We start from the raw sequence: 13320 nt of genomic DNA on the forward strand, positions 1-13320 counted from the left end.
ACAGAGTGCAGAGACCCAGCGCTTACTTACCTCTGTGACCTCTGAGGATCTGCTGCTCTAACATCTGAGGGAACCACTCTTCACAGGAACACATCAACTCTCCTCCTGATTGCCGACACTGTCCCTCCCAGATGGGACAACTGGTCACTGACCCAATGTCAGGTCTTGCCAGCACCACGACCTCCCCTATCTCCTCTCCCTTAAGGCTGTGGTGGCCTCCTTGCCAGCCTTTCAGAAGCTACATTGGACGCTTCTAGTCCGTTCCCTTCATGGTGCCTGCGGGCTTTGTAAAATGAGGCTAACCCTGTCCCTCATCTGTTTAAATCCTTCCCCAGCCACCCACTCCCCATCATGACCCTGGAATCCTCCCTATGGGCTCCCAGCCCCCAGACCCAGAGCCACTGCCCACCATGTACTGCCAGCGGCCAGGACAGCAGGGACAGCAGGCCCAGCCGCACCAAGTCACCCCTAGCCAGCCCCCTGTCCCCCCAACGCCTTCTTCACTCTGCCTTCAGGGGGCGCCCCACCACCAACTCCTCCAACCTTCTTATCAACTGACCCCCAGCCCACCAAGGGGATGACCCAGAGCCACAGGAAAGGAGAAACGTGGTGGGGAGCAGGAATCTATTTAAATATCAAATGAAGACAAAGGAACGTTTCAAAGGATGGTTACAGAATATAAATGTAACAACTGCGCTGGAGGGATACAGGGATAACCAAGGGAGGAGCTGGGCCAGGAGGGGGCTGAGGAACTCCCTTTGCCTAGAGGGGTCCATAGATACAGGCTAAATTCAGAAAAATGATGTTCAAAAACGTAAGGCCTCTGGTCTCAACTTTTTAGAAATAATCTGTTTCCTTTGTCTGATGGCAGTTTTCACAAAACGAAGACCACGGGAGGTGAAGGAGGCTGAACTAAGCCTTTCCTGTGGGGGGGCCTCCAGGGGTGACACCCAGGGTGAATGGAGGGGAGGGGCTTGGGTGCCCAGGAATCTCAGCCCCCAAAACACCCCCAGAAGGAACATGGTAGGGGTATCGTACACTTCTGTTGGGATCTGCCTGCCATACTGCAGGCCCACACCCTCCCCGGCAGAACCCCCGGCAGCCACGAACACAGGCCCCCATGAGGGGTGGGGGAAGCTGTCAGGTGGTGGGCTTCCTGGAGGAGGCGAGCCTCCTGATGATCTGGCACCAGCAGGCTGAAGGCTCCTGGGAACAGGTGTGGGAGGGACGATCAGGGAGGGGCCAGAAAGCCTGCCCAGGGGCTCAGGCCTGGGGGGGTCCCAATGTCCCCCTTTCAGACCAGGAGCAGCAGGAAGGAGAAAATTCAGAGCCCCTACCTAGTCTGTGGGCCAGTGATGGCTCTCCAGGCAGAGGGGCTGGGGTTCTGGGAAAGAGCCCTGGGAGGGCTGGTGGGCCTCTCAAAGGACCCACGTGGGTCCTTTGCAAGTGGGGTCTCAAAGGACCACAGAAGGGTTTAAAACCTGCCCATAATGGGACCTAGCATATAGCTTCTTTGATCCTGTTTGAGGTTTTTTTTTTTTTCTGTTTATAAAAGTAATTTATACTTGATTTGGAAAACATTACACAATGTCTGAGAGTGAAAATCAGTTGCAACTGGGTCCCCAGCGAAAGTCACAGCCAAGTTCATTGATCCAGTAAGGGCATACCCGTGTTTGTCAGAGTTACAGGAGCGTGTTGGGCATGACGGCGTCTGCGATGGGCTCCTCCCCCACCACCTCGGTCCTGGGGGCAGACTGCCCTGCCAACCTTCCATCTTCTTTTCCGTCTGGAAGAGAAGGGAGTGGGTCAGGCTGGTATCCAAGGAAAAGGGCAGCGGGAGGGGGGGGCAACCCACGGCCTGAAGCTCTCAGCCCAGCAGGGGGATGTTGTGGGATGCCACTGGCTGAGTTTCAGAAATCAGAGCTGATTTCAGACACATGCTCCCTACAGCCACCAGGCCAGGGACAAAGAGGCTGTTAAAGTCATTTCCAGGGAACTTTGGGCCAGATCTGGGCTGAGAACAAGAAAGCCACTGCTACCCCCACCACCGGGCCTGGAATGGTGTAAGAGGTGGGAAAGTCTGGGGACCAGGCCTGGAGGTAGATGCAGGGTGACAGGCTGACGGGGCTGTTCACTGCCCAAAAGCACCTGCCTAGGGGAGTCTGTGGGGCTGAAACATAGTCCTAGCTCTGCCCTCGAGCCCTCTAGCTGAGGACCGGTGGCTTCGTTTTAATTCCTGCCAAGGGGCCATGGTGGGTGGGTGGGGCCCTTGTGGTCCAAGAGCCCAGGCAGATCTGAGAAGCATGCAGAGGTCTGAGATGGGGTGGAAGGGACCAGGGGATGGCCCACAGCCCAGCTCCCAGAGAAGAACAGGCTCTGGCCTGACACTCCCTTCTCTACCCTCTGCCATGACCAGCTGGTGGCCTCAGAGTGGTGACTTAGCTCCGTGAGTCCCACCTCCCTACAGATCATGGGCCCTGCTCCCTCCACCCCTGGGACTGGTGGGAGGCAGCAGGCGGACTCGAGGGCGCACTGGGAGCAGGACTGGCCAGCAGGACCACTCAAGGGTGAGCTGGATGGGCTGTGGCGGGGCCTCCACTTCTTGAGCTTGGCTCCCATCTAGCCGTTGAGGGAAGCTGAGGGCTCCCTTGGGTCCCCCGAAACTCGAGGGAAGCCGTGGACTAGGAATCCCCTAGGACTTCAGACCACTCACTCCTACCCTTCCATCAGTGCGTGGGGCCCCCTGCACTGCCCCGGCCGAGTGCCCTGGCTGGCTCCAAGGGGGCCACCTGTTCACAGCAGCAAATGGTGGTTTTATGGTCCCCATCTCCTCAGGGTCCAGCAGACCCCACTTCCAGCTGGGAAGAAACCCAGCTCATCTCTTCCCCAGCTACTGGGCATTCCCTCCCTCAAGCACCCCTCAGGACCCCACACTCAAAGAATGCATCCATGTTCCAGTGTCGCCTGCAGCAAGCCGGGTGGGGCATGGGGGGCCCTGCCTGGGGCCTCAGAGACACACAAACACATAGACACATAAGAGCAGAATGGACAGAAATAGGCCCAGGACCCACAGAGACACACCTGGAGGGACACACAAGCTCACCCTCCCAGGCCAATCCACACACAGACACACGTGTGTGGAGGCCTAGAGACACGCAGGTCCTACACTGAGGTGTAGTGTGGACTGCACATGCACACCGTCCAGAGCCAGCCCGGCCTCTGGATCTCAGGTTCCCGGGTGTCAGGGGACATCCTGCCTCGGGAAGGTCTTCCTCACAAGGTGCGTGCTATGACCGCCGGGGCCTCACCTATGTCCGGCTTGCTGCGTTTCTGCTCAGGCTCCTGGGGGGGCGCCTCGATGGCCCTCTGAGCCTCAGGATGGATCTTGAGGAGGGCTCTGGCGAGGGTGGCAGGGGCGGGCACCCCCAGGGACATGACGCAGTGCACTCCTTTGCGCTTGGCCCCTGCCACCTTGGCACTGTCCTTAGAGGCCGTCAGCAGGACCAGTTTGGAGAACTTTCTGGGCTTCCTGGGTGCAGCGGGGACAACATCTGTGCTTGGCTGAGAGGACTCCGGGGACGGCTCCTGGCCAGACTTCACACTCTCGCCGTCCTGCTCGCTGGGCTCCGGCAGGGGCATTCTGGGATGATGGGTCGTCCCTGTGACCACGCTCAGGACCCAGCAGGTGGAGCTCTCGTCCTCCTCCTCCTCCCTGCTCGGGAAGCTGGCAGTCCAGGGGCTCTGTCCTAAGGAAGGAGGCAAAATCCATGAAGTGCAGAGCCAGGAGTCAAGTGGAGGGGGTTCTAGAGCCTGACCCCGCACAGGACCTGGTGTGCCTCATCCAGGATGACGGTAACTGGCCTTCCTGAGCACTAAGCTTGAGACCAGCACACGGGTGATGCGCTCAGGTCCCAGACCCTCCCAGGATACCCGATGTCCCTCCTCCTGACACTGTGTCACAGGGAGACCGAGCTGGGCACCCACAGGCACTCTGCAGACCACAAAGGAGACGTCTGGCTCTGAGAGGCGGGACTGTCTGGACTCACAGCCTGATCTGTCCCCCAGCCTGGGCCAGAGGCCCTGGACCATGCAGCACTTGAGAGATGCCGGGACGCCCAGAGGGCAGTGACCTTGTACCTAAGCCGGGGCTGGCGCTGCCTCAGCTGGGAGGAGACAAGGCGGTAGAGGTGTGCAGAGAATCCTCAGTCACTCCAGGACCCCTGGCTTCTGGGCTGGAGAAGCAGAAAGGACGTATTACAGGGGCCCCTGGCAGGGCAGTGTGGAGTGGACTTTTGGGGGCACCTGAGTGGTGGGCAGATGGCAGGGTCTTTCTCAGTGTACAGTGTTAGCCCAGAAACAAGACCTCATCCTTAGCAGGGATCTCCCCTGCCCTTCTCGGCATCCCGGCAACGGAAGGCTCACAGATACTTACCTGCCCCCGACCCAGTTTATCAACCCGGTTTACGGTCCTCACTGTTTCCTGGAACCCTTCCCAACACACATGGCCTGAGGGGGGCATGCCCCGATTTCCGAAGTTTTCCAAGACCCCATCCGTGAGAGGAGTCAGGGATGCGATTAGGGTGCCTTGTCCCCTGCAACCGCTCATCTCCAGTCCCTTGGCCACTAGACATAAACGCAGAGACCTCTTGGGCTGTGACAGACATGGAGACCCACCCCCGCAGTGGGTGAGCCCTCAAGGAAATCCACCTGGTAACGGGTCACCTGACCAAGGCACCCCTGGGATCAGTGTCTCTGTATCCCTCTTGTCCCCAGCCCCCCAGTTCAGCCCTGGGACAAGCCAACCTCTGCTTCCCCAGCACAGTCCTCTGCCCCGCCCATCCTGTCCCCCAGTGTGACATAGCAGTCCTGGAGGAACGTGGGGACCAGCCACAGAAAAGACATGGCCAAAGCCTCCCCTGCTAGAGCCACTCTGGGCAGAAAAGTTGATGGCGGAAGCCCCAGCCCAGGCCATCCGACCCAACCCACACACAGATCGCTTCAGTGCACATCTTCTGGAGCCAGCCCACTCTTCAGGCTTGCAGGCTTCCCCTGGACCTGGGAATGCAAGCCCGTAGCGTTGGACCCCTTCCTCACACCACATACAAGCATTAACTTTAAAATACTCTTAAGGAAAAAAAGGAGAGAGAGGAGTAAATGTTCATGACCTTAAATCGGGCAAAGCTTTCTTCAACATGACATGAAAAGTTGGGGCGCCTGTGTGGCTCAGTGGGTTAAAGCCTCTGCCTTCGGGCTCAGGTCAGGATCCCGGTGTCCTGGGATCAAGCCCCACATCGGGCTGTCTGCTCCGCAGAAAGCCTGCTTCCTCCTCTCTCTCTCTCTGCCTGCCTCTCTACCTACTTGTGATCTCTGTCTGTCAAATAAATAAATAAAATCTTAAAAAAAAAAAAAAGTATATGTGACCAAAGAAGAAAGAGATACCGGACCCCCACCAAACTTCAATACTTTTGTGGGAGGACACCAGAGGACACCATCCAGAGGCTCAAGACAGCCCACAGAGTGGGAAAGAATTTTTGCTACTCTTATTTCTGATGAGGGAATTGTATGTGGAATTTATGAATTCCACACTCAATAACAAAAAGACTAACAACCCAATTTAAAAATGGGCAAAAGTGCTGAATAAGCCTTTCTCCGAAGAAGAAATACAAATGGCCAGTAAGCATATGTGATGCTCAACGTCGTTCGTCATGAGAGGAACACCAGGTAAAACCATGACAGACGGCTTCACACCACCAGGATGGACATAATAAAACAAACACACACACACACCCGATAACAAGTGTTGGTTTGGATGAGGAGAAACTAGAAGCCTCTTACACTAATAATGGGGATGTCAGCAGCTTCTCGAAACACTGAGCACAAAGTTATCACGTGACCCAGCAATTCCATTCCAAGTACATGCATAAGGGAACCAGAATCAAGTGTCCACATAAACACCTGTCCACGAGGGGCGCCTGGGTGGTGCAGTCATTTAAGCACCTGACTCCTGGTTTTGGCTGGGGTTATGATCTCGGGATTGTAAGATCGAGCCCCACATCGGGCTCTGTACTCAGAGCAGAGTCTGCTTGGAATTCCCTCTCATTCTCCTTCTGCCCCTCTCCCCTGCACTCCCCCCCTCTCTCTGAAATAATCTTAAAAAAAAAGTTTGTTAGGGGTACCTGGGTGGCTCAGTCGGTTAAGTGTCTACCTTTGGCTCAGGTCATGATCCTGGGGTTCTGGGATCAAGTCCCGCATCGGGCTCCCTGCTGAGCAGGGAGCCCTTCTTCCTCTCCCACTCCCCCTGCTTGCACTCTCTCTCTCTCTCTAACAAATAAATAATAATCTTTTAAAAAGCTGTATGTGAATGTTCACACCAGTATTTTTTTTTTTTAAGATTTTATTTATTTATTTGACAGAGAGAAATCACAAGCAGGCAGAGGCAGGAAGACAGAGAGGAGGAAGCAGGCTCCCCGCTGAGCAGAGAGCCCGATGTGGGCCTCGGTCTCAGGACCCTGAGATCATGACCTGAGCCAAAGGCAGCGGCTTAACCCACTGAGCCACCCAGGCGCCCCTGTTCACAGCAGTATTAATCACTGTCACCAGAAAGTGGAAACAATTCAATTAACCATCAGCACCTGATTGGATAAAAGATAGTCTACCCATACAATCGAATATTGTTTGGCAATTTAAAAAAATTGTGCTACAACATGGGTGAACCTTTAAAAGATTATGCTGAGTCAGGGCACCTGGGTGGCTCAGTGGGTTAAGCTGCTGCCTTCGGCTCAGGTCATGATCTCAGGGTCCTGGGATCGAGTCCCACATCGGGCTCTCTGCTCAGCAGGGAGCCTGCTTCCTCCTCTCTCTCTGCCTGCCTCTCTGCCTACTTGTGATCTCTGTCTGTCAAATAAATAAATAAAATCTTAAAAAAAAAAAAAAAAGATTATGCTGAGTCAAAGAGGCCAGTCATTAAAGACCATGTAGCATAGGATTCCATGTACATAAAATGACCTAGAGACCAGACAATCTGTAGAGTGGAACTATCTGTCCTTGGAGACAGTAGCTGTGTGGTGGGCTGGGGCAGGGGTTGGGGGGGAGCAGGAGAATGAGGAGTGGCTGCCAGCAGGGAGAGCTTCTTCTAAAACTGACTGTGGCGATGGTTGCACAACATTATGAATAAATCAAAAGCAGCTGAATTGTACCTGGTGAGAGAGGGAGCTCCACAGGATGAGAATTAGCTCCATAAAACTGTTAGATATAAGGAAAAAGGGAAATGAAATCTACAACCAGTGGTCTCCCAACTTCACCATACCTAAGGATCACTGGGGTTCTTGGGACAAATGCACACTCCAGAACCACTCCCCCTACCACCCCCACTCAAGGTGTCTGGAAATGAGCTTGAGAAGCCACGTTTTTTTTTTTTTTTTTTTTTAACCAATACCCCATTTGGCTCTGATACTTCGAGAGCCATAGGCCCTTCCCGTGGGAAGTCTGTAATTGCTAGTTCATGGGTTGAACTTTTATCCATCTCTCCATGAACAGGAGTAGACATGTCCTTTGGCTAGATGAGCCTCTTTTCTGGAGTCATCCTTCTAGCAATTTTCTAGGTGTGGAGGGAAGACCTGAAAGGTATCTATTTTAAGCCTAATATATATTTTTTGAAAGCTAAATTTCACTCAGTGAAAGCTCCCTGAAGGAACAGAATTTTTATTTTATTTTTTAATAAGAAAATAAAATAAAAATAAAACACAGGGGTCACAACCCTAAGATCATGACCTGAGCTGAGATCCAGAGTTGGACGCTTAACCAACTGAGCCACCCAGGCACCCTGAATTAACAGAGTTTTTTAAAAGCGATGTAGAAATGAATTAAAAAGAGCAAAGGTATTAATAGTGCACTCCCCTCACTTGACACCCTCCCTCTTTTCATGAGAAATCCCATGGTTTGAAATCACCATTGACCTCCAGTCACCCACTCATCCTAACCCGATGTCATGACATGGGTCTGCACAAAGCTGACCCAAAAGTGTCAAGATGGCTCAGTGTGAACCTCAAATCATACAATGTTAGGAACTGGCAGGAGGCCCTGAGACGCTGGGAAGCAGAATCTTGGCTTAATGGTCCTAATCCCTGGAACCTACAGGGCAAAGTCTTCAGATGGCGTGAAAGTTACTGAAGCAGGAAAGCAGCTTGGTGACCCTGGTGGGTCCAATCACAAGGGTCCTAAAAAATACAAAAGGAAGGCAGAAGAGGGAAGGAGAAAGCAGGATGGAAGCAGGGTCAGAGAGCCTGGATGGTGCGGGCTTTGAAGGAGGAGGCAGGGTTGGGGGGGAGTGGCAGGCTTCCTCCTGAGGTGTCCAGGAGGAAGAAGACTAAGGAGCTCATTGTCTCTCCTAGAGCTTCCAGGAAGGGACACAGCTCAACGGGTACCTGGTCTTGACCCCATGAGACCCACGTCAGACTTCAGACCTCCAGAGCTATAAGACTGTTACAAAGCTGTGTCACTTAAGGCATCTACATTTGAGATTATTTGTTACAGCAGCAATAGGTAACTAATACAAAGTCCGATCCCTTGTTCCTGAGGCTCTGGAAGGCGTGAACCCTGCCTGGCCACTGACGAGGGCTCAAGAGAAGTACCTCCACACATATGGGAGGAAAATGCCACCAACATCCACCAGCATCTGTGCCCTCACCACGACCACAAAACCTCTTACCCTCTCCCGGCTGGTTCCCCATGTATCACGGGAACAGTGGCAGCGGTTCTGAATAGCAGGAGGCAAGGGGATGCTGTTAGCCAACTCCTGGAGGTGCTGGCAGCTATGCCCCAGATCATCGCTGTCCCACGCGGCTCCCACAGGACTGTCTCCCACAGGGAGAGTCTCAAGGCAGCAGTGATCCAAAAAAGGTCAAGGGCTGCTAGTCTGTGGTACATGGGGGAGACCCTGCCCACCGTGGGAATTTCAGGTAATGCCCCCTCCTTCCCCTCAGCGCCCTGGCCCTTGGGTAGCTGTATTTTGTAATTGTAATTTGTCATCAGACCTGTCCGTGCGGCACCCAAATGGCCCCTCCCCCACGGTTAGAATCACCATCTCGTCAGCAAGCCTCCGGGGGGTTCCTCCCCCCGCCCCAATATCTCACAACTCCAACTGCCAGAGTGGGACGCGGCTGAGGGTGTCTGCTGGGAGGGGGGCAGTACTGGGTATGTGGTCAAGGAAAGGCAGACCAGTGCCGGCACCCTTGACTGGGGGCGTCAGGTCTCAGTCCGGAGTGGGGTGGGATGGGGGAAGGAAGAGCCAGGAGGAAGGAGGCGGCCTGAGCTCCCGGATGCAGATCCGGGTGACCCCCCTCCCAGCATCAGCAGCCCTAGGGATCCCGGGGAGGGCCGGGCACGCCGTGGGACCCGGGACCCTCCCTGGCCCGCTGGGGCCCGTCCTCACCGGGCGCGACTGGACGGCGGCGGCAGCAGAGCCCTCCCTCTCCGGCGACCGAACCGCAGCAGGTTCCGCAACCTCCTGCTTGGGGACACGCCTCGGTTCGGGCCGTCACCTCAAGCTGGGGTCACCGAGCGAGCATGCGCAGCAGGGCTGGGCGGGGGCATTCCTTGGGCGAATTTCCACGCTCCGGGTCTTCACCGCGCGGAGCCGAACTGGCGCCCTGACCAATCCGCGTGCAGAGGCGGGGTCACAGCTCGCATAGGAGGCGGGAGCAACCCGGGATTGGACGGCAGCGCCCGGGGGCGGAGCGCCAGCGAGCAGCCGGCCTGGAATCCAGCGCTGGGCGGGGCTCTCCCAGCATCAGAGGGTGGCTTTGACACAGACCCCGGGATTCTCCCGGGGTTTGACGCCTGCTTGCGGCGAAGGAAATCAGAGCTTCTGTTTAAAGGCCTCGATCGCGCCTGTCACTTGCCTGAGCGAGCGCAGGGTGTCATGCTCAGTGTAACCGCTGGCTCCGCTCAGCCCAATATCCTTGACGCAGCATCCTCACCACAGGTCCCTCCCTCGCCCACCAGCCCCTCCCTTGCCCTTCGGTCCAGCCCCTCCTCCCTGGGCCACCGGTCCCTCCTCCCTGGCCCACTGGTCCCTCCTCCGCCCACCAGCCCCTCCTACTCCCTGGTCCACGGGTCCCTCCCTCGCCCACAGGTCCAGCCCCACCCACAGCCCACAGGTGCCGGACGCTTGTCGTTCTCCGACTACCTAGTGCGGTGGGGACCCAGACTACAGCGTGGAGCTGTTTTCCTGGACGCTCGGCGGGAGGCGGCCTGAGCCGCCCCAGCATCAGCTCAACTGCCGCCAGGTGGCCCATAGCCTGCCCCAGGTGCGGGGACGCCCCCGCCTCCACTCCGCACGGCTCCCGGGCCCCTCCGCTCACCGCAACCCTTCCCAGCCCCGCGGGGACCTTCCCAGCCCTGGAGGGACCCTTCCCTCCGCCCGCTCCCCTTCGCCAGGCCGGAGCCCGCCGCCTTCCGCCTGCGCTACCTCAGCCTTTGCGGAGCGAAGACGCTGCCCCTCTCCAGAAACCCCCGCTGCCCTGACACCCCCACCCCTGCGCCTCCCGGCTGTTGCCCTACAGCTGCTGCTGAAAGTACCCCAGCCCCCGGCTCCGGGCAGCTGCAGGTGCGGGTCCCGTGGGGCCGGCGGGTCCTCCGACTCCCGGCCCGTCTCTGTTCTCCACCAGCTCCAGATCCACAGGGAAGTCTCAGGGACCCAAATTCCCAGGGACCCCTGCTTGGGTGCGCTAGAGCTTCTGTCGGGGGAGCTGGCGAGCAGCAGTGGGAATAAACAGTGACGGGAGGGCTGTTGCGTGGGTGGAGCATGCGACAGGGAGATGCGACCCGGGGGAGGGGGCGCTGCAGGTGGTTACGCAGGAACCCTCGGGGTTCGAGTGCCTATGCCCAGGAGGCTGGGGGACAGCGGCCTGCGGGCCGCGCGCGCCCCCTGCCGGCCTCGGGCAGGGGTGTCTTAGGTCGCGTACACAGGGGCCTGGGGCTATTCTGTTCGTCCGGTCGTCACCGGAATAATTGAATAAATATTGAATAACTGAAGGACCTCCTGTTTATTTTTTTCTTTTTTTTTAAAGATTTCATTTATTTATTTGACAAACAGAGATCACAAGTAGGCAGAGAGGCAGAGGAGGAAGCAGGCTCCCCAGTGAGCAGAGAGCCGGATGCGGGGCTCGACCCCAGGACTCTGGGATCATGACCTGAGCCGGAGCCGGAGGCGGAGGCAGAGGCTTTAACCCACTGAGCCACCCAGGCGCCCCAAAGGACCTCCTGTTTAGACGTCCGACTTCATTTCATCGCAGTGTCGCTCCTCGACCTACTCGGAAGTGACACGGATTTAGCCACCAGGCTTTTTTGAATTATTTATAAATAACACTAAAGCAAATGTGAAGTGAGTCGAGTGTTCATCGAGTGATGAATGATAAACATGTCTGTGCCCACAGTGCAGTGTCATTCAGCCAAAGGACAAATCTTGCCTGATTCCACTGACATGAAATGTCCGCAATCGGTAACTCCATCTAGGCACGAAGTGTATTAGTGATTGCCTGGGGCTGGGGCTCGTTGAAGGGACTCACAGACTGTTAATGGGTGTGGACTTCCATTCTGGTGTGATGAAAATGTTTTGGAATTAAATAATGGTGACGGCCACACAGCCTTCAGAATACACGGAAAATCACTGAATTGGAGGCACCTGTCTGGCTAAGTAGAGGGACCTGTGACTGCATTTCGGGGTCCTGAGAGCTGCACGGTTGGGGGTAGAGATTACTTCAATAAGTAAACTTTAAAAACCAAACAAAACAAAATCTTGGAGGGGTACCTGGGTGGCCCAGTAAGTTGGGGACTGCCTTGGGCCCAGGTTCATGATCCCGGAGTCCCAGGATCAGTCTGCACTGGGGGGGCCCCCCCTCCCCGCTCAGTGGGGGGTCGGCTTCTCCTTCTGAACTTCCCCATCTCCTGCTTTCTCTCTCTCTCTCAGATAAATAAGTAAAATCCTTTTTAAAAAGGCTTTATTTATTTGACAGAGAGAGACACAGCGAGAGAGGGAACACAAGCCGGGGAAGTGGGAGAGGAAGAAGCAGGCTCCCCAGTGAGCAGGGAGCCCTGCAAGGGGCTTGATCCCAGGACCCTGAGACCATGACCTGGGCTGAAGGCAGAGACTCAACCCACTGAGCCACCCAGGCACCCATATAATTACATTTTAAATACTGGACAGTGAAATTAAATATCTTTTGTTCTTTAATTTTAGATGTGCATTTTCTGCATATTTTCATTATCCATTTCACACTGAAATCACTAATTGTTTAAACAATACTTACAACGGTCACTGATTTATTTTGCATGGTTCCTGACCTTATTGGACTCAGTGGCCACTGGCTGCACTATGTTCAGTTTTCAGTCAGATGTTACATGTGTTGAAAAAGTCATCCTCAGGGTGTCTGGGTGGCATGATCTCAGGGTCCTGGGATCGAGCCCCACATCTGGCTCTCTGCCCAGCAGAGAGCCTGCTTCCTCCTCTCTCTCTGCCTGCCTCTCTGCCTACTTGTGATCTATGTCTAGTCAAATAAATAAATAAATAAAATCTTTTTAAAAAGAAAGAAAAGAAAAGAAAAGTCATCCTCTTTCCATAGACAAAGAAGAAATGTGAACTCCAGCTGGCGGGCTGACGGAATCAAATTACCAATGTGCCTTAAATTCAGGCACTCGTATCCACATGAGACGGTTCTCATTCCTAATGTATTTAGTTTCAATCTGGGGATAAATATAGCTTGAATCTTTTTTGTTGTTGTTTTTTTAATAGCTTGAAATTTAAGCCAAGCTATTGTTGATGTGCAAGCAAGCAGATGAGGCCACACGCCATTCAATTTCCTGGTTGATATTTTTCAAATCATGCAGGATGGATGAAAATTTGGGATCATGTGATTTAATGCATATATGATTTAAATTGCTAATGTTTGTAATCATATTCTCTTGCCGTGATTGATTAGTGGAGGCTAAGGAGACTGGACACGTAAACGCCTTGTAAACACAGGTTAGATCCTGGATCAGAGAAGGACATTAGTGGAAAACCTGGCAAAATTTCAGTGAAGTTTAGTTATAGAGTGATGCCTGGGTGGCTCATTGAGTTAAAGCCTCTGCCTTCCGCTCAGGTCATGATCCCAGAGTCTTAGGATCGAGCCCCACATCGGGATCTCTGCTCTGCAGGGAACCTGCTTTCTCCTCTCTCTCTGCCTCTCTGTGTACTTGTGATCTCTGTCTGTCAAATAAATAAATAAAATCTTAAAAAAAAAAAAAAAAGAGTGGCACAGTAATTAAGCATCTGCCTTGAGC

General features: G+C 54.6%; 1 protein-coding gene across 2 annotated transcripts; it reads right to left on the reverse strand.

Annotated features, from left to right (window-relative positions):
• Nucleotides 1-610: 610 nt before the first annotated feature.
• FLYWCH2 (FLYWCH family member 2) lies at nt 611-9578 on the reverse strand. Of its 2 annotated transcripts, XM_059155085.1 has the most exons (4): nt 9431-9578; nt 4138-4232; nt 3309-3746; nt 611-1786 (listed from the first exon to the last, which is right to left on the reverse strand). In XM_059155085.1, the coding sequence occupies exons 3-4, from the start codon at nt 3637-3639 to the stop codon at nt 1683-1685; spliced, it is 435 nt and encodes a 144-aa protein (XP_059011068.1). In that variant the 5' UTR covers nt 3640-3746; nt 4138-4232; nt 9431-9578; the 3' UTR covers nt 611-1682. The 2 variants fall into 2 exon arrangements, with proteins under 2 accessions (XP_059011068.1, XP_059011069.1); XM_059155086.1 differs by lacking the exon at nt 4138-4232 and having other exon boundaries at nt 9431-9545.
• Between the last annotated feature and the right edge of the window lie 3742 nt (nt 9579-13320).

Source organism: Mustela lutreola, chromosome 17, assembly GCF_030435805.1.
Source record: "Mustela lutreola isolate mMusLut2 chromosome 17, mMusLut2.pri, whole genome shotgun sequence".
NCBI classification, from domain to species: Eukaryota; Metazoa; Chordata; class Mammalia; order Carnivora; family Mustelidae; genus Mustela; species Mustela lutreola.

Coding starts and splice junctions, on each gene's coding strand:
- FLYWCH2 (XM_059155085.1), bottom strand. CDS start 3,639: ATGCCCCTGCCGGAGCCCAGCGAGCAGGACGGCGAGAGTGTGAAGTCT. Junction 1,787..3,308: donor ACGCAGCAAGCCGGACATAG/GTGAGGCCCCGG, acceptor CTTCTCTTCCAG/ACGGAAAAGAAGATGGAAGG.